The sequence below is a fragment of the Hippopotamus amphibius genome, chromosome 12, assembly GCF_030028045.1.
Source record: "Hippopotamus amphibius kiboko isolate mHipAmp2 chromosome 12, mHipAmp2.hap2, whole genome shotgun sequence".
NCBI classification, from domain to species: Eukaryota; Metazoa; Chordata; class Mammalia; order Artiodactyla; family Hippopotamidae; genus Hippopotamus; species Hippopotamus amphibius.
In genome coordinates, this window is record NC_080197.1 from 76,024,560 (window position 1) to 76,047,875 (window position 23,316).

The following is a 23,316-nucleotide window of genomic DNA, read 5'->3' on the forward strand; positions in this document are numbered from 1 at the left end:
ACCATCTCCCCACCCTTGTCTTCTCCTGCCCAGCCCCCCACCCCACCCCAGCAAGATCCGCTCCCCCGAAGCAGAGCAGGGTAGCTTCTCCTTCATGGCCCAGAAGGCTCTCACTTTGGCTGTGGACACTCATCAAGCCGTTTTCTGAGACACAGAGGATCCTTCCCCGGGAGTCTTAGCCCAGATGCCAGGATGCTAGCAGTCCTTTTACTCTGATGGATAAAGGTGAAGTGGGGATGCTAAGCCCTGGAATCCTTAGGAGGTGGGTGCTGGGAGGGGGTGAGGTGCACCTAGGGGCCTTCCCCTCCTGAGTCCTCCAGTGAGACCAAAACACATTCTGTTTAGAAGGAGGGCAAAGGGTTAACTGTCCTGCCCTGAACATGCTCATCTCCTACCCCAGCCCACCGGCCTCCTCCCCCTCCTCCTCCTCCTCAGTGGTGACAGAAGCACTCGATGAGTTTCCCACAAGGGTTCCCATCTCCGTCTTCTGATCCCGGTACCTGTGCATTTCCCTGCTGCGTCCCTCCTCCCAAAAACTTTCAGTTTTTCTGCTCCCCATCCATCCTGGAATCAGGCTGGTTTTGCACCTCCTCCCCAGGGTCAGAGGCTGCTCCATCCTGGTGGGGGCTGACAGCTGGTCCCTTTGAGGCTCAGCATCCTGCCCCCCACCTGCCGTGCCTCATGCCGCCCTGGTCCCTCACCTCCCTATGGGGCTCCCTCGGCTCTGACTCACATCAGTATTTACAAAAGAGTTTCCCTCCAATTCAAGCCTCCGTCTTGCCGACAAGACTAGGGAGTCTGCAGTGGCTCTGGGAACACAGAGGGACCAGCGGGTGTGGGTAGGCACAGGTCCTCTTGAGCATCCAGAGTTTGGCAGGTAGATGATCCGAGTGGGGCGTGGCCTGCCGCGGGAAGGTGTGGGGACGGCGAGGAGAGGGGAGTCAAGAGAGAGGCTGCAGTTGCTGCACTTTCTGCTTCTCTTCTGGAAAGGGAAGAAAGGGGACGGCAGCCGGGAGATGTCACCAGGCGCCCCCCGCTCGGGTGTCTGGGAGCTGGTTCACATAGACCGTGCTCGCGGTCACGCATTGTCCAGGCAGAACCTCTGCAGGGACCTTCTGAATGGTGTTCTGGACACTCAGTGCTCCTTGCCTGTGGATCCAGCCCTGGGGACAGGCCACCTGTGTGTGGGCTGGAAGCTCGGGGCAGATTGCAGGGCCGAGGGTCAGACACCAGCATCCCTGGTCTTCCCGGCTCCCTGTACCAGAGGAAGCAGCACGAGGCTGGTGCCGGGCTGAGTTTTCCTCTGTATCTTCCTTCTGCCACCTCCCCATGCAGCCATCCCTGGTCAGTCAGCTCCCAACCGAGCTGAGGGCGGAGAGAGCATCCTCAGGTGTCCCCAGGTGCTTCCTCTGGTGGCTCAAGACTCTCTCTTGGGAACACACTGGGCTCTGAGCTGGGATCTTGGTCAGGGTGACTCTGACCCAGACTCACTGAAGGACCCGGGTGAGCTGTCACTCCCTCCCGCTGTGGGCCTCATCCTGTGGGCAGGGCTTAGCCTTTGCGCCGCGCTCACCTCCAGGGCCGACACCAGCTCCTGAGGGGCCCGCCCACTCCTATGGGAGCTTGGCTCCCAGACCGACTCGGGTGCTCTGACCACAGGTTGGCGCTCACTGGCCCTCCCCCGAGGACCCCTGCCTCATCTACGAGTGTGTCCGAGTCAAGGAGGAGGTATTCGTGCAACAGAGGAACGTTTCGTGCCCCCAGCTGGATGTCCCCACCTGTCCCTTGGGCTTCCAGATGAACTGTCAGACCTCGGGCTGTTGCCCCACCTGTCGCTGTGGTAAGACGTGCTGCCAGGCCCGCCTTGAAGGCTCTCTTTCCTCTAAGGCGCCCGAATCCTTGCCTTTTGAGCCGCTCAGGGACACAGGCAGGATGAAATCTTCCCGTCTGTTCCTAACACTCTGGGGAGAAAGCAGATCAGATGAGGGAAGTGGGACAATTTCCTGAAGGTCATCACTGTGCTCAGTGCTGGCTTTGCACCTTGTCTCATGTCATCCTTATGACAGTTCCCACCGGGTGGGTACCATTATACCTCAGTTCACTTCCCTGAATAGTAGAACTGGGATCGGACCCAGGCTTCTCTGATTCTGGAGACGCCTTCTCAATCATTCAGCTGGAAAAGGTATTCCAACTGCCCCTCCCTCTAACTGCATCAACCAACCAGCCAGCCAACCAACCAGCCAACCACACAATCAACCAGTTAACCAACCAACCAGCCAAACAACCAACAGCAGCAGCAACAGCCAGCTCACCACCACCTGCCGTAAATTCTTTGTGTGATTTTATCTTGGGACTTAAAGTTTCCAAACTAGAATTTCGTTCTTTCACAAGTTCGAACCTCCTCCCACTCACCCTTTCAGTGTGAAGCACTTAACCAAGGGCCCTCCCCTCGAGGCCTCCAGAGTGGGGAGGAGGCAGCCGCCCTTCCTCTGCGGGCCTGGGGTCAGCATGGTCACGTGGGCTCTGGCAGAAGGACCCACGGCGGGTGGCGTGGGGTGGGGAGGAGGACGGGCAGGTGGAGGAGGGAGGCCCAGCCCAGGGGGAGCAGCAGGTCTCGGGTCTGCGCCGGCTGTGCTGTGTTCCGCCCTCTCACGCCTGCGCCTGTCTCTCCCCAGAGCCCGTGCAGGCCTGCGTGCTCAACAGCACCATCATTGAGGTGAGCTGCCGCCTCCTCCAGGGCATGTTGGGGTGCAGGGACAGCGCGCTGTGGTAAGGGTGGGCAGCTCAGCCACCTGGAAGTGCAAGTGAAAGGAACCAGAGAGACCTGCCCCACCCACACTTTCGTTTCCTCCAGGGCTTCCCAGGTGGCCTGGAGCGGAGCCCCTAACTCTCCAGGGCCTGGGCCCCGCTTTCTAGCTCTCACCTCCTGCCCCCCACCCCAGGCATGAGCATTTCTTCTGTGCAGCTCCCGTCTGTCCCCTCTCTCTCTGCGCCAGCTCCGTCTCTGCCGGAAAAGCCCTCACTCTCACCAGAGCATCCTTGAGGTGGGGGGCGGGAGAGGGAGCGGGCCTCCGGGGACAGGAGGTGAACTGGGGTGATGGGTCCTGGCAGCGTTGGGCAGCCGGGCCCCCACACCTAAGGCAGACAGCTCATGGGGCTGAGGTGAGTGGGAGGGTCGGGGGTCAGGGAGTCGGGGTGCCGGGAGGCCTGACCCTGGCCCCGCCCCTCTGGTTCCAGCCCGGGAGAAGCCTGATGATTGACGTGTGCACGACCTGTAGCTGCACCGTCCAGACGGGGCTCATCTCCAGATTCAAGGTGGAGTGCAAGCAGACGAACTGCGAGGCCTGCCCTGTGGTAAGAGAGGGTCGTGGGGGGCCTGGGGGGTGGACGGGTCCTTGTGGGACCCAAGCAATGGGACCTCACCGGGCGCTTTAAATGAAAGCGTTCGTGATGTTCTGATTATGGACAATATTTGGCAACTGTAAGGAAGAGACTAAAAGTCAGCTCCCCAAACTGCATTTCTCAGAAATAATTATAATTTAGTTTTGGAAATTTTAAACATTTTCCTCCTGTGTTTGCACAGGCTGACATCACTACCGTTCTTTGAAAACATTAACAATTAGTCAACAGATATCCAACACTTACTAGTGGGTCCACAATTATTTATCGGACACTGCTGTGTGAGAGTTCTACACAGCATTCTTTGGAGGGGATCTGCCTCAACATATACCTTTATTATTGGACGTTGAGGTGGTTTAAAATAGTTCACCCCGTTTTTGCCAGGTCAAGATGACTGTGTTTGCTCTGAGCACCTCCAGAGGGGGAGTTCTGGGAAGCGGAATCATCATTTTCTAGCTGGGTAGAGGAAAGTGTGCACTTCACTCTTCTAATCATGACTCAGACCCATTTCAGGGAGCTGGACCCAATGCTCAGGTGGACGCCTTGGTTTCCTCCGCAAACTGCCCTCTGCGTCTTAGAAAATACAGCTGGTCAGATGAGCTTCTTGTGAGCTAGATGCACAGAATATAATAATCGCTCTTTCAGATGGTGGGGCAATGGGCGGGGTCTGGGCGGGGTCCGGGAGGAATCCTTCATCAGAGGAACTGCCCAGTGGCCAGTGGGGAGGGGCGATGGGGGGGGGGGGTAGGAATGAGGAGCACTCGTGCTGGTGCGGTCAGTGCTCTTGAGGACAGGGAGTGTTCTGCACCTGTGCCCTGCATGGCACTTGGCACCAGGTAGGGGCTTAGTAACATACACAGGGAGGGAAGGGGTCTCTAGGAGACACGGCTGTTTCTGATAGAATGGCTCAAGGAGAACATTCCTGCCTCAGTTGGAAAGAAGCCAGCGAAGTATGCATTTTTGCTTTTTTTAATTTAAAATTCCAGTTGTTTTAGGGTGTGTGTGTGTGGAGGGGGGCCGTGTGTGTGTGTGTGTGTGTGTGTGTGTCCTGCTCTCTACCAGTGCCCTCTGGTGGTCAGATGGTGGCACAGCCACCTCCCCTGCATCTATAGAAATCCAGCTTTAGAATCCAGTCTAGATAGATTTCTAAATATATTTAAATCCACGGCCCCTTTTGGTGTGTGTACTCTTCCTTGCCGCCCAAATCCCTATGTCTCCCCAGGGCACTGTACTCACGTTCTCCCTCATGAGAGCCCCAAGATTAGCCCTGCTGTGTGGCTCTCAGCCTTTGCTGAGCTCTGCCTCTGATGCCCCCATTCTAGCTCAGCATCCTTACCTGGTCCCGTCATGTGCCTCTGCCATGAAGGGCCTCCGTGAGGCCTCCTGCAAGTGGGGAGCCGTGATGGGTCAAGTTTAGGTCAGTCTGTTTGAACTGCCGACGTCCGATGGAACTGTTAGCCTCCTCAGAGAGGTGAGTCCTCCGTCTCCTCCAGGGGAGATGATGCTGATACCTGAAAGGAGCCCAGCAGCTGGTGTTTGTACTGGTGGGTGGTAGAGACGAAGGAAGGCTTGAGGAAGAGAGGTGACCCTGACCGGGAACATTGAGAAGGCCTCCTCAGGGAGCAGGACCATGGGCTGACCTTGGGCAGTGACCTCCCAGGAGGGGGGATGGGGACAGCCTGGCAGATAAGCAAGAGTTAGAAAAGGGCAGCAGGGAGATAAGGCTGGGGTCCTTGAACAGCCGATGTAGTTTATGAAAAAGGTTGAGGAGAGTTTGGGGGGCATCCCTGGACACGGGGAGCAGGGCTAGTTGGCCGCTCAGACCTGAGCAAGCGACCTCTGTGGCTGGCTGGGCACCTGGCCGCTCCTGATTGGCTGCTCCAGCGAGAGCCTGGTCAGCACTCCCTCCATGTCCGCCTGGCCACCGTGCAGTGCGTTCCCCATCAGCAGTGGCCGGAAGCCCAGTAGGGCTCAGACAAGCCTGTCACCTGTGCAGCTGTGTTCTCGCCTCATAGGGTCTGTTCTGTTTACTCCGGTGAGTGGGTTCTGCCTGCTCCCTGTCCTCCTCCTGTTCCTCTTTCCCCAGTCCCACTGCACCTCTGAAATCATTCCCCACCTCCTGTCACCTCCCACCCCCTCCTCCACTTCCTGCTGTCCCTCTCCTCCCACAGCGCTCACCATCGTTCCCTGTTCTTGGCTTCACCGTGCCCTCTGCCTCTGTTGGCTGGGGGGGATTGTGCCTCCACCACCCTGTCCCTTCACTGTGCAGCCCCCTCCTCCGTTTGTCCCCCACCCCTCACTTCTCCTGTAAAGATTTTGGGCACATTTCTCCTTGGGCTTGCTGAGTGGAGGGTGTTTCCTAGTCTCTTCTTCTAACATTCACTAAAAAATGCCCAAATCCATGCTCCTATGAAATTTTGCCTGATTTAAGCCTCATTTTATTTCTTCTTTCTTTTTTTTAAAAATTAATTAATTAATTAATTTTATTGGCTGTGTTGGGTCTTCGTTGCTGCACACGGGCTTTCTCTAGTTGCAGCGAGCTGGGCTACTCTTAGTTGTGGTGCGCGGGCTTCTCATTGTGGTGGCCTCTCTTGTTGTAGAGCACGGGCTCTAGGCACGTGGGCTTCAGTAGTTGCAGCACATGGGCTCAATAGTTGTGGCTCACAGGCTCTAGAGCACAGGCTCAGTAGTTGTGGCGCATGGGCTTAGTTGCTCCGCAGCATGTGGTATCTTCCTGGGGCAGGGATCGAACCCACGTGCCCTGCATTGGCAGGCAGATTCTTACCCACTGCGCTACCTGGGAAGTCCCTTATTTCTTCTTTCTGACTGTAACCACTCACATGCACTCATGCTGTTTTTTCCCAGCTCTTTCTTCCTTTCCCATCCACCTTGGTCCACACCTTCTAGGAATTGTGCGTTTTTGAAAACACAGTTAAAACTCACCAGTGAAATACTACCTGATGGCCTCAAATGTCAGCAGTGTCTTCCTGCCTGTGTGTTTTCTCTGTGGCTTCCCCAGTGAGTTCAGTGGCCCCTCATAAACTCCTAACCTCCCCTGCTGGTTGGGAGCCGTCAGTCCACGTGCAATTAACAAGGGAGCCATGTGAGAGGACCAGGTCTTCTCTCTGGGGCTCCAAATTGACCTGGAAGATGTTCATAGGAGAAAAACCTCAGGACCCCAAGGAATGAATCTCTAAGTGGTCATTACTAAATGCAGCAGGATGAAAAAAAGAATGACACTGTATTTGGTTTTCACAGAATGAAATTTAGTCTTTTAAACACCCCTACTTTACCCCGTGTAAGGAACCAGCTTGCCCCCTCTTTGGGAGGGAGTGAGCATGGGTACCTGTTACTTGTTCTCGTTCCCCGCTTGTTGCAGCAGGGGCCCCAATAAAGCCTCGCCTGAAAAACAAACAAACAAAGCAAAGCAAACAAAGAAAACTTTACTAGACTTTGTTCTTCCTGGTTCGGCTTCTGCGTGTGTGGGGTGGGGGGGCGGGGGGGAAGAGTGAAAAGAGCTTTCATTTTAATGGAGGGAGGAGACCACTGATGATCACTTTTTGGTTGTTATTTTGTTAACATGGTTTAAAATACTTTGCAAAATAAAAAGTTGGTTACCTTATGTTGTCTCCCAGACTGGGGGGCATTTTGGTAAAACAGTGAAATCCTGCTGCCTGGAAGCTGCCGCTTCTTTCCCTACTGTAGGCGGGAGGGATGGATCAGGAAGGCAGTCACGACTGTGACAGAGTCCAGTGGGGGAGGATGATTGCTTGAACTAGGTGACGACAGAGGACCCTGGAATGAGAAGCAGTGAATGAATTCAAGATGCACTTTTTGGCAAAATCTGGTGATGAGTGGGGTAGGGCTGGGGTGGGGGAATGAGAAAAAGAGAGAAGACCAGGATGACCCCCCCAGATTTCTGGTTTGAGCAACTGGGTTATGAAACCATTTACCATTTGGCCTGCTTATGATTGGGATCTTTGGGGGAGGTTAACTGAGGCTGCTTTTTCTCCTGGATACAGGGTTACAAGGAAGAGAAGATTCAAGGCCAGTGCTGTGGGAGATGCCAGCCTGTGGCTTGCACCATTCAGCTACGAGGAGGACAGATCATGATGCTGAAGGTGGGGGCACGTTGAACTCAGGAGTCCCCTTCTGATCACCATCTGGTTTCCTATTTGGGGATCTTTTCTTTTCTTTTTTCTTTTCTTTTCTTTAGAACTTTTATTGAGATATGGAGATCTTTTCTTCAGGAAAGAGGGACTAAGTTTGGGTCGATATTGACTTTTTGTACCTATTTCTGATTTTATAAAGAAAAGATGGATAACCTTTAGAAGGTACAGAATTTTCTCTTTGATTTAATTATTTTGTCACTCTCCTTGACAAGAGTGTAGTTGGTGTAGAGCCCCATGACTGGGATTTGGTTGATCTTTAAGATTTTCTCCAGCCTTGATCACCTATGAGACTGGACTGGCAATCAGGGTGACACAGACTCGGACCTGTGAAAGCCAGAGTGGGCTGGTGGGTCTGGGAGGTGGTACCTGGTTCACCTCTAGTTCAGTTATTGATTGACTAATTTGCCTTCACTGTGTCTTAATTCTTTAAGCTGTTAAGTGGTCAGAAGAGTTTAGGGATTCCCTGCACGTATGCAGCCCTATTCCCAGTCAATAAGTTGTAAAACTGGACGCCACCTCTATTCTGGGTTCTAGGTGTGAAGACTTTGCACACACTGTCTCAGTCTTGTTCCATAGTCCTCGAATTGTGTCAACAACTCCAAGGAGTCAAGGTCATGGTCTGAAGTGGCTTTGTAACCCCAACACCGTCTTCAAATGTGCTCTGCCCCCCTCCCTTCTTCCCTTTCAGCGAGACGAGACGCTGCAGGACGGCTGTGACAACCACTTCTGCAGAGTTGACAAGAGAGGCGAGTTCATCTGGGAGAAGAGGGTCACGGGCTGCCCGCCCTTTGATGGACACAAATGTCTGGCCGAGGGGGTGAGTAGCCGGAGCTCAGGCCCTGCTTTCCTCTTGACTGTCTACATCTTTGACTCTAAGAAGAAGGTTCTTCTGAACAGCAGTCAAGCTCTGCCGTGAATCCCCGTGTCCAAGGAGCACCCTGACCTAGTTTAAAAATCAACCAAATTACAGAATTAAAGCCTGTGGAAAGGCAAAGCTCTCTCAATGATACGATGCTTTAAGAAAATACCTGCCCTTGGGGGAGACTGGATCTGGGATCCTTGAATGGGAAGGTGAGAGAGAAAACGGATTTCCAGTCTCACCTGGGAAGGATGATCCCGCTGACTCAACTGGAAGAGAATTCGGAACAATCAGAATCATTTCAGCCTGGCTGCGTGGGGTGGTCAGTGTGCTCACATTTGTGATGGGAAAGCCCACTTACATCTGGGAGCTTAAGCTCAGGGCTGTGAGTCCAGAGGCAGGACTTGGCCTGGAGTGGCTGAAAGTGTCCACTGTGTACTATTCGTGCCTAATCTAGGGCTTTGCTGTTTTCTTAGGGGAAAATCATGAAAATTCCAGGCACGTGCTGTGACACATGTAAGTACTTTACCAATAGCTTGTCCCTTGAAACCCATCTGGTCCAGTCCAGGGACAGTTCTTTGGAGTGAACTTTATTCTAGAAAGATATTGCAGTCATTGTGTTCCATTCTGCAGGGAATGGCCACCCCGCCCTGCATGTCCTCGGACTGCCCCCTGCTCAAGTCCCCTTTCAGATGCCTGCGAAGTGGTCTCTTCCTCCTTCCTTCCAAACTCCTGACAATCTCTAGCCTCTTACCCGCCTTTCCCCTCTCGGAGTCTTGGGTTGGTCACAGCCCTATCACGAGAGAATGTCTTCTCTCGGCCACTGGAGCTCCTTGAAGACAGGCACCTTGATTCACAATCTCGACAGAGCAGACACTCTATATGCCTCTAGTCTTTGGGTGTCGTGCAGCCATCCCGGAGAGAAGGGAAGGCAGCGGCTGGCTTTGTTTTAGTTTAGCTGGCTTTTCTTTGTTTGTTTTGGGGTTCGTGGGCCCATGTTCCTATGTTTATTTTGGGGTAAAGGAAGAGTGAAAACACGAATACCTTCAGCATTCAGTCATTCATTCTTTTCTTGAGAGCTCACTCTGCCAGTCCCTGTAGTTGCTGTCACCACATTGCAGGTTGCTGAAACACAGTCTGAAAGCATCTCTTTCTATGGCTCCTGTCTGCATGGTGGAAGAATGTGAGGTCAGGAAACCATCAGAGGAGATGCATTCTCTCTGAGGCTATTACCTGCAAAACCAGCAGCAAGGCAGAAAGGGGCCTGTGTTGGTCTGTGCTTTCAGGAGGTGGGGACCCTCCATAAGTAAAAGAGGCCAGACTCAGGGATTTAAATCTACAGCGAAAGAATATAGTGTGTTGGCCTCAATATGTTTTCCTTATTCACCCTCTTCATGTGGTTGGTAGGCTTTCACTTTCAAATGACATTATTTGGAAGCTGGGAGGCCAGCTAATATGTACTTAAGGTTGGTTTAGATTTGGAGCCATCTACGCATGGAAAACTCCCAGCGTTTGGATGGGCAGTGGTGAGCTGGCATTAAATTTTAGAACTATCAGTGGGCCAAGCAGAGATTCAGATCTGAATGCCATTAACCCCTGTATGTAAGGAAACCCATGCCAGTGGCCTGGAGACAGCTATACCCAAAGGGGAGACTCCATAAGGGCTCCTAGAATCAGCCCCCACGGAGACAATGACATTTGCAGGGATGGATAGATATTAATTGTATTTATTGGCTACTTCATTGCCTATTAGCTTTTGGATATAGTTAAAAGCACAAGAGGGTTGCTCTGATCATTATGGTTTTTAGCGTCTACAGTTATATAAAAATAAGTCTCCTCCATCGACTTCGCTAAAGCACAGCACATCTAGGCTCCTCCTGTAATCAGAATTGCGCCATTAAGTGAGTTAAACCCCGTGATAACTATATCTCTGAATATGAAGAGCCAGGAGACGCTGAGGGGAGCCAGGACCGTAGACGTGCCCTCCGCATGGCTGGCTTTGGTGATCTGGTTACTGTGAAATTGACCTCTTTCCAGTAAATGAGGGAACTGGGCTGGAGAGTATTGTATGGAAGAACAGGTCCCATCTCTCACCTGTCCTGTAGGTGAGGAGGCTGAATGCAAGGACATCACTGCCAGGCTGTCCGTCAAGGTGGGAGACTGTCAGTCTGAAGAGAAAGTGGACATTCACTACTGCCAGGTAAGAGGTCCTCAGTGAAAGAAACTGGGAGCTTTTTTTTTTTTTTCTTTTCTAAACTGGGAACTTCTGACCCCAGAAGGAAAAAAAACTGAGCAGTGATTCAACATGTCCTTTGAAGAGAATGGAGAGTTACTTACGAAAGATGGGAGCTATGTTTCCTGACAATCAATCAGGCATAGAAATTGCAGCTAGAGGGCTTGGGTGTGAGCGTTCCATCAGCACAGGCCTTTCAGACCTCCCGAGAGCTATGTCTACACATTGCCTGGCTGGCCTGGATTTCTCTGGGCGAGGCCAGGCCTGCTCGCTTGGAGGAGGACAGGTGGAGGAAGCAGGCTGCCCCAGGGCCCTCCCCACCCTGGGACTCCTCAGCCCCTCAGCGGCCTCCTCTCTCTGCCCCACTGTAGGGAAAATGCACCAGCAAAGCCCTGTACTCCATCGACACGGAGGACGTGCAGGACCAGTGCGCCTGCTGCTCGCCCACGCACACAGAGCCCATGCAGGTGCCCCTGAGCTGTGCCAACGGCTCCCTCATCCACCACGTGGTCCTCAACGCCATGCAGTGCACGTGCTCCCCCAGGAAATGCAGCCAGTGAGGCGCTGCCCCGCCGCGGACACCCGACGCCACCAGCTCAGAGACCCCTGCTCGCACGCGCGCTCTGCTCCCGGGCCTTGCCGGGCTCACAATAAAGGCCGATCTGTCACCTGGCCAAAGGCTCACGGTTCATCCAGGCTGAGACGGTTGTTGTAGGCTGGGCTGGCGCTCTGAGGCTGGTGCTGAGGGGGGCGAGGGGAGCACAGGCTCCGTCCGTCTGGAAACACTCGAGCCCCAGGGTCTGCAGGAGGCACCACCCATCTCGGGGAGAGAGTGGCATCTCGGCTTCCACGGGGAGGGAAGGGGACAGTGAAGGCCAGGCCTCCTCCGAAACAGCCCAGTGGCTGAAGGAGAAGGGATTTGCTCGGGAACACCGGGGTCTCCAGTCTCTGAATCCAGGGGCTTCTGAGCAGAGCAGAGGGGGGCCCTGGGGCCAGGCTCCTGCCCAGCTCTGGCCAGTGTGGCTGACGTGGGGGGGAAGGAGTCCCACCACATGTGCAGGGGCTCCTCTGAGCCCTCATCTGACCCAGTGCCTGTGTCCTGCAGCGGCCCCTTTGGGAGGGCAAGAGGCTGGGGGCTGGGCAGCTGGAAACACGTAGCTGGCAGGTGCGGAATGTGGTCCCTCCCAGCACTGGCTTGCCCAGGTTCCACATATGGCCTCCACTTGACTGTGTGTCCTCAACAAGCCCCTTAGCCATTCTCAGACTTAGTTTCCTCAACTGGAACCAGGAACATCAGTCTCACTCTTGCAGTTGGGAGGGTAAAATAAGCGAGAAAGTCCCAGAGTAGCTGTCAATTGCTCTGAAATAACGGAAAAAGTGACAAGAAAAAAAATGGGGAAATCAGGTCTCAAAAGGGGACCCTAAATATCTCTACTGTTAGTGACAGAATGTTGAGGATTTCCTTTGTTCTAGGGGGGTGAGGGAGCCGAGTTTCTTTTGGGGTGGATGCCAGAGGCCAAGGATCCTGCCCACTCCAGGATCCTTTATTGGACGGGGAAGGGGTGTAAATAACACCAGACCTCACCAGGTCCCCAAATCACTAACTAATGCTGTCGCTCTCAAGAAGAGATCGTCCTTTCTTAAACTTTCATGAAAAAAGCTTACATGTATATGCTGGTGAGACGGTGGAGACTCTAGGTGGGGAGAGAGCACCCACGAGAATAGAGAACCCATCCTTGCTAGGAGGGAACTGATGGAGGGCTGGCCTTCATTCAAGATCCTCCTAACCCAGGAGAGACTCAGCTCATTGAACGTACTGGACGATGGAGCTGGAAAGAATTTAGACATCATCTCATCCACTGCCCTTTTCTGCCTCTTTACAAAGGAAAGAGCAGCTCAGAGAACTCAGTGACTTGCCAAAAGTCACACAGCTGCTGGGTGGCCGGGCCAGGTTCAGAACCCAGGTACCTGTGTTGCAGAAATCGGTCTGTCAAGAAACGAAGCACCACACTCGGAGGGTTGGAGAACTCAGGTTTATTAGGTCGGCGGCCCCAGATGAACTAATGCTTCAAAGTTCTGGGCCCCCAGCTCAGGGTGAGGTTTGCTTTTATAGTGCACATGTTTACAGAGCATGGAAGTTTCCAAACAGAAACTTACAAGAGCAGGTGCAGAACATTTCATTTTTAGCAAAACATCTTAAAGTTACATTGGATTGTTAGGTCATCCTGTTTTTCTCCGTGCAGCAAGCATATTTCACAAAAGCAAAACAAGCAGGGAGTTATTTTTAGCTGAGTGTAAGTTTCTAACTTTCCTCTTCACTTGGGGACAAGGACTCCTGGGCCAGTCCACTAGTGCCACACCCCCCCCAGTGCTGACAGGTTCGGCCCTGTTCTCACAGGAACCAGTGACGGCTGCATTTCTAGGTCTTTCCGCTTCTGTCACTGCTGGGGAAGAACCTCCAGGGAAGATACATTACAGGCAAATGGCATGGGTTGTGTTGAGTCATTTTGGTGGGGAGTTTAGCCGGGTAGTGGGAAGGAGGAATGGAGAGAAGTTTTATGTAACTGCTCAATAATTCAAAGGCTGTCATCCTCCATCCATCACCCCACCTCCAACTTTGAGTAGCCTCTAAAATCTCTGTAGGAATCCAGATCCCTCCAGAGAATTACCTGTCTCTCTTCTGACTGATCGCCTAGCACTCCACCTGGGGAAGAGGTGCCACTGGAGGCATTGGCACAGAGAAACTCAGCAGGGAGGCTACCTCTTCAGTAGAAGGTGTTAATTTTCCAACTACCTCCATAGCCTGAGTTCTCCTCATATTTACAGATAGGACAATTTACTACCAGGAGAAAAGCTGAGTCAGAAAATTGCATGCTTTGATTTTAAAAAATGGCAGGGAGCAGGGTAAAAAAGATGCAGAAGGAGAAACTGGTAGTTGGGTGTGTCAGGAGCTCTCCCCACTTTGCATGCATTTCAGGGTGGGTCTGCCTCTGGTTTCAGGGACTCTCTTTTTTGTCACCCTCAGACCAGATGGGACAGTCCCCTAAAGTGAGAGTCTTAGGGGGAGCCTCAAGGAGAGAGTATGCAGGGACCAAGGGACTAAGAAAGTGCTAGAAGGAGAGAAGAGAGGGAATGGATAAGGAACCACCATGCTGGAAATGTTTCCAGTCCTGTTGACATTGAAAACACACAGAGGAGGGTTCCCAGAAGTGATGGAGAAGAGTGTTGTCTCAAGCAGCCAGGAGCCGTGTTAAAGCACAGACTTGAACAGATACAGCCCTCAGAGGCACAGTGCCTGACTGCTCACACTGCAGTCTCCTCATCTGTGAAATGGGCTCACAGGCAGTAATTACCTCATAGAACTGTTATTAGAATTAAATATTTCCTCTGGGGTGCCGAGGCAGAGGAAGTCTGGGTCCACATCAGCCATGAGTAACTCACGGTGGCCAGGATACAGCCCGGGGTTGGCACACACTGCTTTTGGTTTTCCTTCTGCTCGCCTTTACTGCCTCAGGTTTCTCACCTATCAAGTGGGGAGCAATCTCCACCAGCCCCCCCTTATCAGCACAGGAGACAGGAACATCCGAGGTCATTCAGAGCCCACCTGACATGTATTGTTAATAATACCTTTTCAGTTTCGGGGTCCCTGGTGTTAATGCACTTGTTTAGCTTGGGGGTATCTTGGAATTGTAGATTCCGTTATCCAGAAAGGCTCTTTGGAGGTCTTCTCTTCTACCGCCCGGCCCATGGCTAGGTACCAAAGCCATTCCAGAAGGATAGAACTCCTCTTTTTCCTGGGATGGACCTTTCACCACCTACCTCCTCCGCTGGTCCCAGCATCTCCCTCGGCAGCTTTTCTAAAACCTGCTCCTCCCCTTGCTTCTTGCAGACCCTCTTCCTGTCCCTGGGGCAGGGTTCCTCCGCTCCTGCTCTGTTTAGTCTAGAGAAAGGTGGGGACAGCTGCTGACAGGTAGAGTGCAGGCAGGTGTAGTGGGAGGGTACGGGGGGTGGGGGTGGTGGGGGGAAGCCTCCTACCCCCACCCAGGCGATCAGGGACAGGGCAGCGGGAAGCAGGCTTCCCGGGCAGGATTGGAAACTAATCAGCCAGACGGTTCACGACGTAATCCGGCTGAATGATCACACCCGAACCAGGTTAGGAGGGGCGGGGAGAGCAGCAGTCTTCATGTCTCTACCCTCAGCTTCATTAACCCGAGCGTGTCCCAGACTCAACCCTCCCGCAGGCAGCGCGCTCCTTTCTCCACGTGGCGCGACGAGCGCCCGTGCGCCCAGGGCGCAGCAGCCAGAGGCCGGGTGGCCTGGGAGGGATGGGGGAGGAGAAGGCGGCGGCGGCAGCAGGCAGGGGCGGGCACGTCCAGACGGAGTTGAGCCGCGATGGAATTAGCCCCGAAGCTGAATAAGCCAGTGCACACGCCAGCGCCAGCGCAGCCGCGGAGCAGTCCGGGTTTCCCGTCCTGTGCGCCCGCAGAATGGCCACCACCGCTGGGCTGCGTGGTGAGTCTTCCCTCTCCAGGACCCTGGTCCTGGGCATCTGGCAAGCTGTAGGAGGGAGTGGGGCTGGGAGTGAAGGAGATGGCATCTAATTTCTACCCCTCAGGACTGGTGACCCCAGGTGATCCTGGAGGGGGTGGTGCATGAGCTGATCCCTTTCTCCCGGGGTAGGGAAGGTGGGGGACACCCGAGCAGTTTCCTGGACACTCATTTCTTATCAAGGAGAGGAGAGGTAGGACAGGAGGCAGAGGATTGGTGCAGCGGCTTTTTGGTGATGAATTACCAATTCCTACCTCTTTATCTTCTCCTTGTTACAAGTCAGGGGATGTTCAGTTTAGCGCATCTCAATGTGAAGCAAACAACCGAGGTTTAATTCAGAAACAGTCTGCTGAGGACAGAGGTTCAAATTCAACCTCTGTAATTTGACTTTTGCATCCCTAGAGAGTCTTCACAGTTTCAAGACGTCTCCTCCAGCCCTTATCCAAACCCACACCCAGGAAGGGCATTTACATCTCCGGGTGCAGGGAAACACAGGCGAGTCTTTCCTGGGGGCTTTTTTATTTTTCAGAGGAAAAGCAAATTAAGGCAGTGTTTGGGGGAGCAGGACATGCTCCTGCTGCACCACCAAATGATGCTGAGTAGACAGATCCCTTAGGCAGGGTTGACCTTGCTTGGGAAGGGATTTTGTTGGGTGTCTTGTTTCTGGTGGTTTGTGAGAGAGGTGTGGAGTGGCAGGGAGGGGGGGTGCCCACTTCATTGGCATGAACAGTGGGCAGAAGGGACTGGAAGGCAGGCATCAGCTGCAGTCCTGAGACTGTGAGCAGGTGTGGAGAGACACCCCGGGGCCATGTGGACACTGGTCCAGGACAGAAGTTCCCATGGAACATGGTTAGGTCTCAGCCCAAAGGCAGGTGGCAGGTGAGAGAGGATCTTAGACAAGGTGGGGCGCTTCTGGAGGACGATGAGATTCTGGGTCCCTGCACTGGCCTGGGCTTTGTTCTTGGGACCGGACGTCAGAGCCCTGCCCCAACTGCTGGGCGTCCAGGGCCCAATCACCCCCTCACTGTGTCCTGCCAGGCACCGTCATTTTGGAAGCCAAGCATCTGAGAAGGTCCTTTCCAGGCATCTGCACTGCTCTTTGAGTTGCCTCTATGTGGGCTCTGGGCCTCTTTGCTAGCTGATGGAGGAGGCTGTGAAAGGAGGGGATGGGTTCCAAACACCAGCCTCAGGTTCTGGTCCAGTTTCTCCCTGTCCCTTCTCTGCCCTCTTCCACTACAGGGCATGGCTAGGGGGCCAGAGGCACTGGGGACTAAAGTGGAGCTCGTCTTTCATTTTCTCTAATGAGGACCCGATTTTCTGGAAATCCACCCATCCTGTGGACGCTTCTGCTGGCTGAGAGGAGCTTGTCTGTGCCTGGCATCCCTAGAGTACACAGAGAAGGAAACCTGACCACTAGAGATGAGAATCTTGCCTCTAGCTACAAAGTAGAATCAGTCTCTATTTGTGATCAGGTGGTTGGGGAGGAGGAGTTTGAACAGAGATTGCATTCAGTGAAAGAACCAGCCACTGGGACACCTGGAGAATGTTCTAGCAAAGGCAGGAGAGGTGAAAGACCCCGTGACAGCAATGTGCTTGGGCTGTCCAAAAAATAGGGGGCAAGCCCAGTACCTGGAGGAAGAGGGAGAGGGTGAGAGTGAGTGGAGTCTTGGGGCTCAGGCTGTATGTTTTTGACTTTCAAAGAGAAAGGGAAGAGTAACTTTTATCAAGCATCTCCTGTCTGTATACCAGACACCATGCTTTGCTTCCCAACAAATTTGGGGGTCAGTATTAAGTCCATTTATTGAGGAGGAACCTAAGGTTCAGAGAGGTTAGGAAATACCCGTTACATTGTATTAACCTCCGAATCATCAGAGAAGGATAAATTTGGAATTCAAACTCATTTCCCCACCACCTTGCCTTGATACTTTTGTTCTGTTCTTAAGAAGCCATTAGAGGGAAGGGTAGAGGCAGCCAGGGAGGGGTGGGTGGGAAATGTGGATGGAACTGAGGCCCTTAGGGAGATGCTAATTTTGCAAGGCTGTTAGGTGGTGCTGTGGTCATACTCCAGGCAAGCCTTGCCTTGACGTGACTTCCAATCTGAAATCATCGTGGTTAGTTTATTTAGTGGGGTCAAGCCCAAAAAGGCGAGTTGGCATCAACAGACTCCTAAGGCAAGATGCCACTGTAATCTCCGCTTGGGACATGACTTCCTGAGCACAGATTTCCTGAGTTCCTCATCTGTGGTTCACAGGCACGTGGGAGAGACTGACCCACGGGGGGCAGAGGACTTGCCCAGGGTCTGATGGGCTCTGGCAAACCTGGCTTATGCTCATTTCTGTGGATATGCACACCAGGCACCTGGGCACGCAGCTCACATGAGTTCAGAGCACACCTGCCAAGCCAGTGCTCAGTTCTGGAGCTACAGCGATCAACAAGGGCACACACTGGCCCTTCAGGACCTTACATTCAGGACTCTAGGTGCCCTAAGATGATCTAATAGTGTAGCAGCCACATCCACACGAGAAGGAGGAGCCAGAGTCACGTATGGGCTTGTTTCAGGCCACACCAATGAAATTAGCCCTGTCCATACTTCAGGTATTTCAAGATGTACTAGAGGTCTTTCTTTGGCTCCTACTGACAACCCTGCCCTTCCACCAGAAACTCTAAGAAAATAATTTATACGTCTGTCTGGCTGACAGCTCTCCAACTAAGTTAACTTGTGCTGAAACTGAGAAAGGATGGCAGTTCTCACAAGCAGCCGGGGTCAGATCCTCCCTCTGGGTAGCAGACACAGGTATAAAACATTCTTACATCTTCTGACTGGTTTACTGAGGAAGGGATAATTCCCACTTTCTAGCCTGTTATTCATCATTAACTGATTAAAATAGCTTAAAAATTAAGAAGTAATGAACCAAGCCCATTGTGAAAAAAATTAAATGCAAATAAATAAAATACCTATTTTTAAAATGTTGGTAATTATTCTTCATCCTAACTTTTTTTAAGCAGTTGAACTTTAAAAAAGATTATTTTATTATTATTATTTGGCTGCATTAGGTCTTCGTTGCTGCACATGGGCTTTCCCTAGTTGTGGTGAGTGGGGGCTACTCTTCGTTGCAGTGTGCGGGCTTCTTATTGTGGTGGCTTATCTTGTTTTGGAGCACGGGCTTAGTTGCTCCGTGGCATGTGGGATCTTCCCAGACCAGGGCTCAAACCCATGTCCCCTGCATTGGCAGATGGATTCTTAACCACTGCGCCACCAGGGAAGTCCCACCCTAACTTCATTTTAACCCATTTTTACTTTTGCCTATATCAGTAACTATTTCTATTTGTTATTTATTAATCTTCAAGCAAATCACACAAAAGGAAAACCTAGATACAATAGAACTTAAATCAAGGATAAATTAACTAAATGCTAAATAATGAAAGATTGGAAACATATTCTATCAGAGCACAAACCTACCCATGAGCCTCCTGACAGGCAGATCAGAAAAGAGATAAGTTATGTGGGTCTCATTGCCTAAGAAAAGGAGACTAGTTCATCACTGTTAAACTTTTTAAGAAGAATGTCACAGTGGTATCTGTGTGACATATAAGACACTGCCCAGCCTGTTGAGCTATAGTTTCATTAATAGCTTTTTGGAAAGAATATTATTTTTCACATGGGCATGTATTATATTGTTTCTGATTTTTTAAAAAAATATTTATTTATTTATTTGGTTGCACTGGGTATCAGTTGCAGCACTTGGGATCTTAGTTGTGGCATACATGTGGGATTTAGTTCCCTGATCAGGGGCCCCCTGCATTGGGAGCACGGAGTCTTACCCACTGGACCACCAGAGAAGTCCCAGGAGCAACTCTTATCCAAGTCTCTGTTATCATTTCCTTTCATTGTGGATAATGTGCTTCAGCATTTCTTTTTTTTTTAATTTTTATTTATATTGGAGTATAATGGATTTACAATGTTGTGTTAGTTTCAGGTGTAGAGCAAAGTGATTCAGTTACACATTTACATATATCCCTTCTTCTTCATTTCTTAAAGTGCAGTTCTGCTGGTGACAAATCCTCTCAACTTATTTACCCACCTAAAGCTCCAGAATTCCAAACCACAAAGCACAGAAGAGATGACTTAGGCCAGAAATCCCTCTCTGAGCATCTTTTCAGCATCTTTTCACATCTACTATGTGCCAGGCTGCAGTAAAGGTCAAAGGTCCCTACCTTTGAGAGTCTCGCCCCATCTGCAAGTGTGAGGGGGCTGTCCGGTCTGTCAAGTTGGGGGAAGTTTGAGCAAGGCTGTGAAGCACAGGTATTTGACGTGGATGGTATTTCCCTGGGCTGAATTACTGCACTTGTAAGGGGAGTTACTTACTATTGTCTACATTAATGAAGGGTGCGTTAGGGTAATGCTCAGCTGTATTTAGTGTTATCCACATAGTGAAGGGCACTCTATTAAGATAGTGCTCAGCTAGCTGCTCCAACGAATAGGCTAAAAAATAAGGAGTAAAATACAACAATAGTTTACATCTTGCTAAAGTGATAGTTCTGGGTGGGTAAACAAGTTGGTGGGGTGGCTCTTTTCCACAAAGCTTTTCAGGGACCCGAGGTGATGGAGGCCCAGCCAACTTCAGCCATGACTTCCGAGGTGGCCCTGAGAATTGCCATTCCAGTTATCTGAGCGGGGGGAAAGACCGCGGAGGACACAGAAGCATGCGTGGAAGGTTTCTATGGGCCAGGCCTAGAAATAGCACATATCGCTCTGCTCACATTCCTCTGGCCGGAATTCAGTCTCATGGCGACAGCAGGGAGGCTAGGAAATATGGTCTAGCTGTGTGTTCCGGGAGAAGAGGAGGACATGCATTTTGGTAAGCAGCCTGTAGTCTCTGTCATAGGGGCCTATCAAAAATGGTTAGTTTGGTGTGATACAGTCACACTTACTATATTGTACTGAAGTTACAGATTTAGACATTTGTCTCCCCAGGTAGGCTCTGAGATCTTCAAGTTTCAGCACCCCGGACAGGACAGGGTATGTGGTAAATGCTTATTAAATGGTTTTTGAATGCTTGAATGAATGAATGGTAAGGTGGTGTGACAGTAGCTGATGAATAGATTCAGCTGCTTCTTTTTATCTTTTTTAAAATTATCATTGAAGTATAGTTGATTTACAGTGTTGTGTTGGTTTCAGGTGTACAGCAAAGTGATTCAGTTACACACACACATGCACATTTTTTTTCATATCCTTTTCCACTGTGGTTCATCACAGGACATTGAATATAGTTCCCTGTGCTACACAGTAGGACTGTGTTGTTTATCTATTTTATATGTAGTAGTTTGTATTTGCTAATCCAAAACTCCTAATTTATCCTTCCCCCACCCCCTTTCCCCTTTGGTAACCATAAATTTGTTTTCCATGTCTGTGAGTCTGTTTCTATTTTATAAATAAGTTCATTTATATTATTTTTAAAGATTCAACATATAAATGATATCATATGTTATTTGTCTTTCTCTGTCTGTCTTACTTCACTTAGTATGATAAATTCTAGGTCCATCCATGTTGCTGCAAATGGCATTATTTCATTCTTTTTTATGGCTGAGTAATATTCCATTGTATATATACTACATCTTTTTTTTTTTTAATTTTTATTGGAGTATAGTTGCTTTACAATGTTGTGGTAGTCTTTGCTGTACAGCAAAGTGAATCAGCTATACGTATACATATATCCCCTCCTTTTTGGATTTCCTTCCCATTTAGGTCACCACAGAGCACTGAGTAGAGTTGCCTGCACCATACAGTAGGTTCTCATTAGTTATCTATTCTATACATAGTAGTGTATATATGTTAATCCCAATCTCTCAATTCATCCCACCCTCCCTTTTCCCCCTTGGTGTCCATAAACTTGTTCTCTACATCTGTGTCTCTATTTCTGCTTTGCAAATAAGTTCATCTGTACCATTTTTCTAGATTCTACATACATGCATTAACATACGATGTTTGTTTTTCTCTTTCTGACTTACTTCACGTTGTATGACAGTCTCTAGGTCCATCCACGTCTCTACAAATGGCACAATTTTGTTCCCTCTTATGGCTAAGTAATATTCCATTGTATATATGTACCACATCGTCTTTATCCACTCCTCTGTTCATGAACATTTAGGTTGCTTCCAGGTCTTGGCTATTGTAAATAGTGCTGTAGTGAACATTGGGGTGCAAGTATCTTTTTGAATTATAGTTTTCTCGGGATATATGCCCAGGATTGGGATTGCTGGATCATATGGTAGCTCTATTTTTAATTTTTTAAGGAACCTCTATACTGTTTTCCATTATGGCTGCACCATTTACATTCCCACAAACAGTGTAGGAGAGTTTGTTTTCTCCACACCCTCTCCAGCATTTGTTGCTTGTAGATTTTTTGATGATGGCCATTCTGAACTGGTGTGAGGTGGTCCCTAATTGTAGTTATGATTTGCGCAGTTGCGTCTTTTAAAATAATATTTAAAAAATTAAAAAAGTGATATCTGGCTAGTGTAAGTTAGAGAAAGTGAAGGCATTGTGAATCTTCTTTTAAATGTGAAATACATACTTCACTGGTCCTTGAAACCCAAGCAATTTGATTCTTTGGGACTCAGAATTTGAATCTGATTTGTCCTTAGGGAATTCAATTCTTTGCAGCATTTAAGTACACACCTTTATGAAATGAATACATTGGGTTAAAGGAAAGAGAAAAAGAGAAATTATAAAAATAATTCATGAATCAGAGGTATGGTTGCATATTAAAATTTTTTTCCAATAAAAATTTTATTATGAAGGATGTAACCAAGGTGTTTAGCTGTGGGACTTGGCTATGAACCTCTGAAGTTACGTGAAATGATAAAATTCTACCCGAGGGCTACATTTTAAGAAAGCTGCTTTTTCAATGTGTGGTGTGTCACAATGGTGTTACATACTTATCTCTACGGTCCTCCTGGAGAATCACGTATCTGTGCTGTCAATTCAGAGGAAGATGCGTGCCTTCCTGTTTGTTACGGCAGGTAGGTGTGTCTCCAGTTCTTCTATAAGGTGTGTCTCTAATTGTGTCACGTGGGCTTCTCTAGTTGCAGTGTGTGGGCTCTAGAGTGTGCAGGCTCAGTAGTTGTGGTATACAGGCTCTCTAGTTGGGCTATGTGGGATCTTATTTCCCCGACCAGGTATAGAACCTGGGCTCCCTGCATTGGGAGCACAGAGTCTTAACTACGCAACTAGAGAAGACTGCAAACAGCAACAAGGACCCAACACAGCCAAAAAAAAAAAAAAAAAAAGATATGCTTTTATGCTTATAAAGTGTATCAACTCATCAGGCACAAGTTAACTACCTTTAATGAAATCTAGCATTTGCCTTTACTTGGCTTGTGTAGACCCATTGCTACCCCTTTTGATTCTCAAGCTGGTTTTGTGATCAAGGCTCTAACTTTAACAGTCAGAAGCTGCGTGGGTGGGTCCTTCCCCAGGTAGAAGCACACATCTCTGCTGTAGCAGTGGGCCAAGCTCATGGGTGCCAAGTGTGGAGATTTTCCTTCTCCATTGAGACGCTTCCCTTGCTTCTAGGCTCAAGCAGCACCCAACTTTTTTTTTTTTAACACTGAGGCCAAGGCAGGTCTCTAGTTCTAAATATTTACCTTCACTGTGCTAAGTGGCCCTTCGTTTTATTTGTCCTAAGCTTCCCTTGTTCACATTCTAGGTGATGCTTCTTCCTTCTAATATTTCAGGACCTGTGACTAGGTCTGTGCTCACATTTTTGACTCTGTTAGTGATTCTATAGACCAATGGTCTCAACCCTGGGAGCACAATAGAACACCCCAAGCAAATAAGTCCGGATCTTGAAGTGGAACCAGACATCAATGTTTTAACCTTCATTTAAACTTTGTAGGTGATTCCAGCGAGCATCCAAGGTTGAGAACCACTCTGTGCCCATTTGTCCTCGCTTTTACTGATCGCTGAATCCTCATATTTTAGGTCTGATTTCCCATGGCACGTTGCCCTCTACCCTCCCCATAGAGTGGTGCTTCTATTTCTCCTTCTCCAGAACTTCTTCTCCTAGTTCTGTCCTTTGGAATGTGCTGATTGTAACTTCACT

The 23,316-nt window shown here is 50.1% G+C and overlaps 2 protein-coding genes across 4 annotated transcripts in view; both read left to right on the forward strand.

Moving 5' to 3' along the window:
* Positions 1-11,331, forward strand: part of VWF (von Willebrand factor) — a 130,755-nt gene extending 119,424 nt beyond the window's left edge. For all 3 annotated transcript variants that reach the window (XM_057702124.1, XM_057702122.1, XM_057702123.1), the window contains 8 exons: positions 1,660-1,840; positions 2,676-2,716; positions 3,238-3,354; positions 7,422-7,520; positions 8,260-8,388; positions 8,907-8,946; positions 10,536-10,630; positions 11,035-11,331. In XM_057702124.1, coding sequence (XP_057558107.1) covers positions 1,660-1,840; positions 2,676-2,716; positions 3,238-3,354; positions 7,422-7,520; positions 8,260-8,388; positions 8,907-8,946; positions 10,536-10,630; positions 11,035-11,223 — 891 coding nt within the window. In that variant the 3' untranslated portion in view covers positions 11,224-11,331. The remainder of the gene's footprint in view (positions 1-1,659; positions 1,841-2,675; positions 2,717-3,237; positions 3,355-7,421; positions 7,521-8,259; positions 8,389-8,906; positions 8,947-10,535; positions 10,631-11,034) is intronic.
* Positions 11,332-14,986: 3,655 nt separating this feature from the next.
* Positions 14,987-23,316, forward strand: part of ANO2 (anoctamin 2) — a 357,498-nt gene continuing 349,168 nt past the window's right edge. The window contains exon 1 of the mRNA XM_057702096.1: positions 14,987-15,175. Within this exon, the coding sequence (XP_057558079.1) occupies positions 15,151-15,175 (25 nt within the window). The 5' untranslated portion in view covers positions 14,987-15,150. The remainder of the gene's footprint in view (positions 15,176-23,316) is intronic.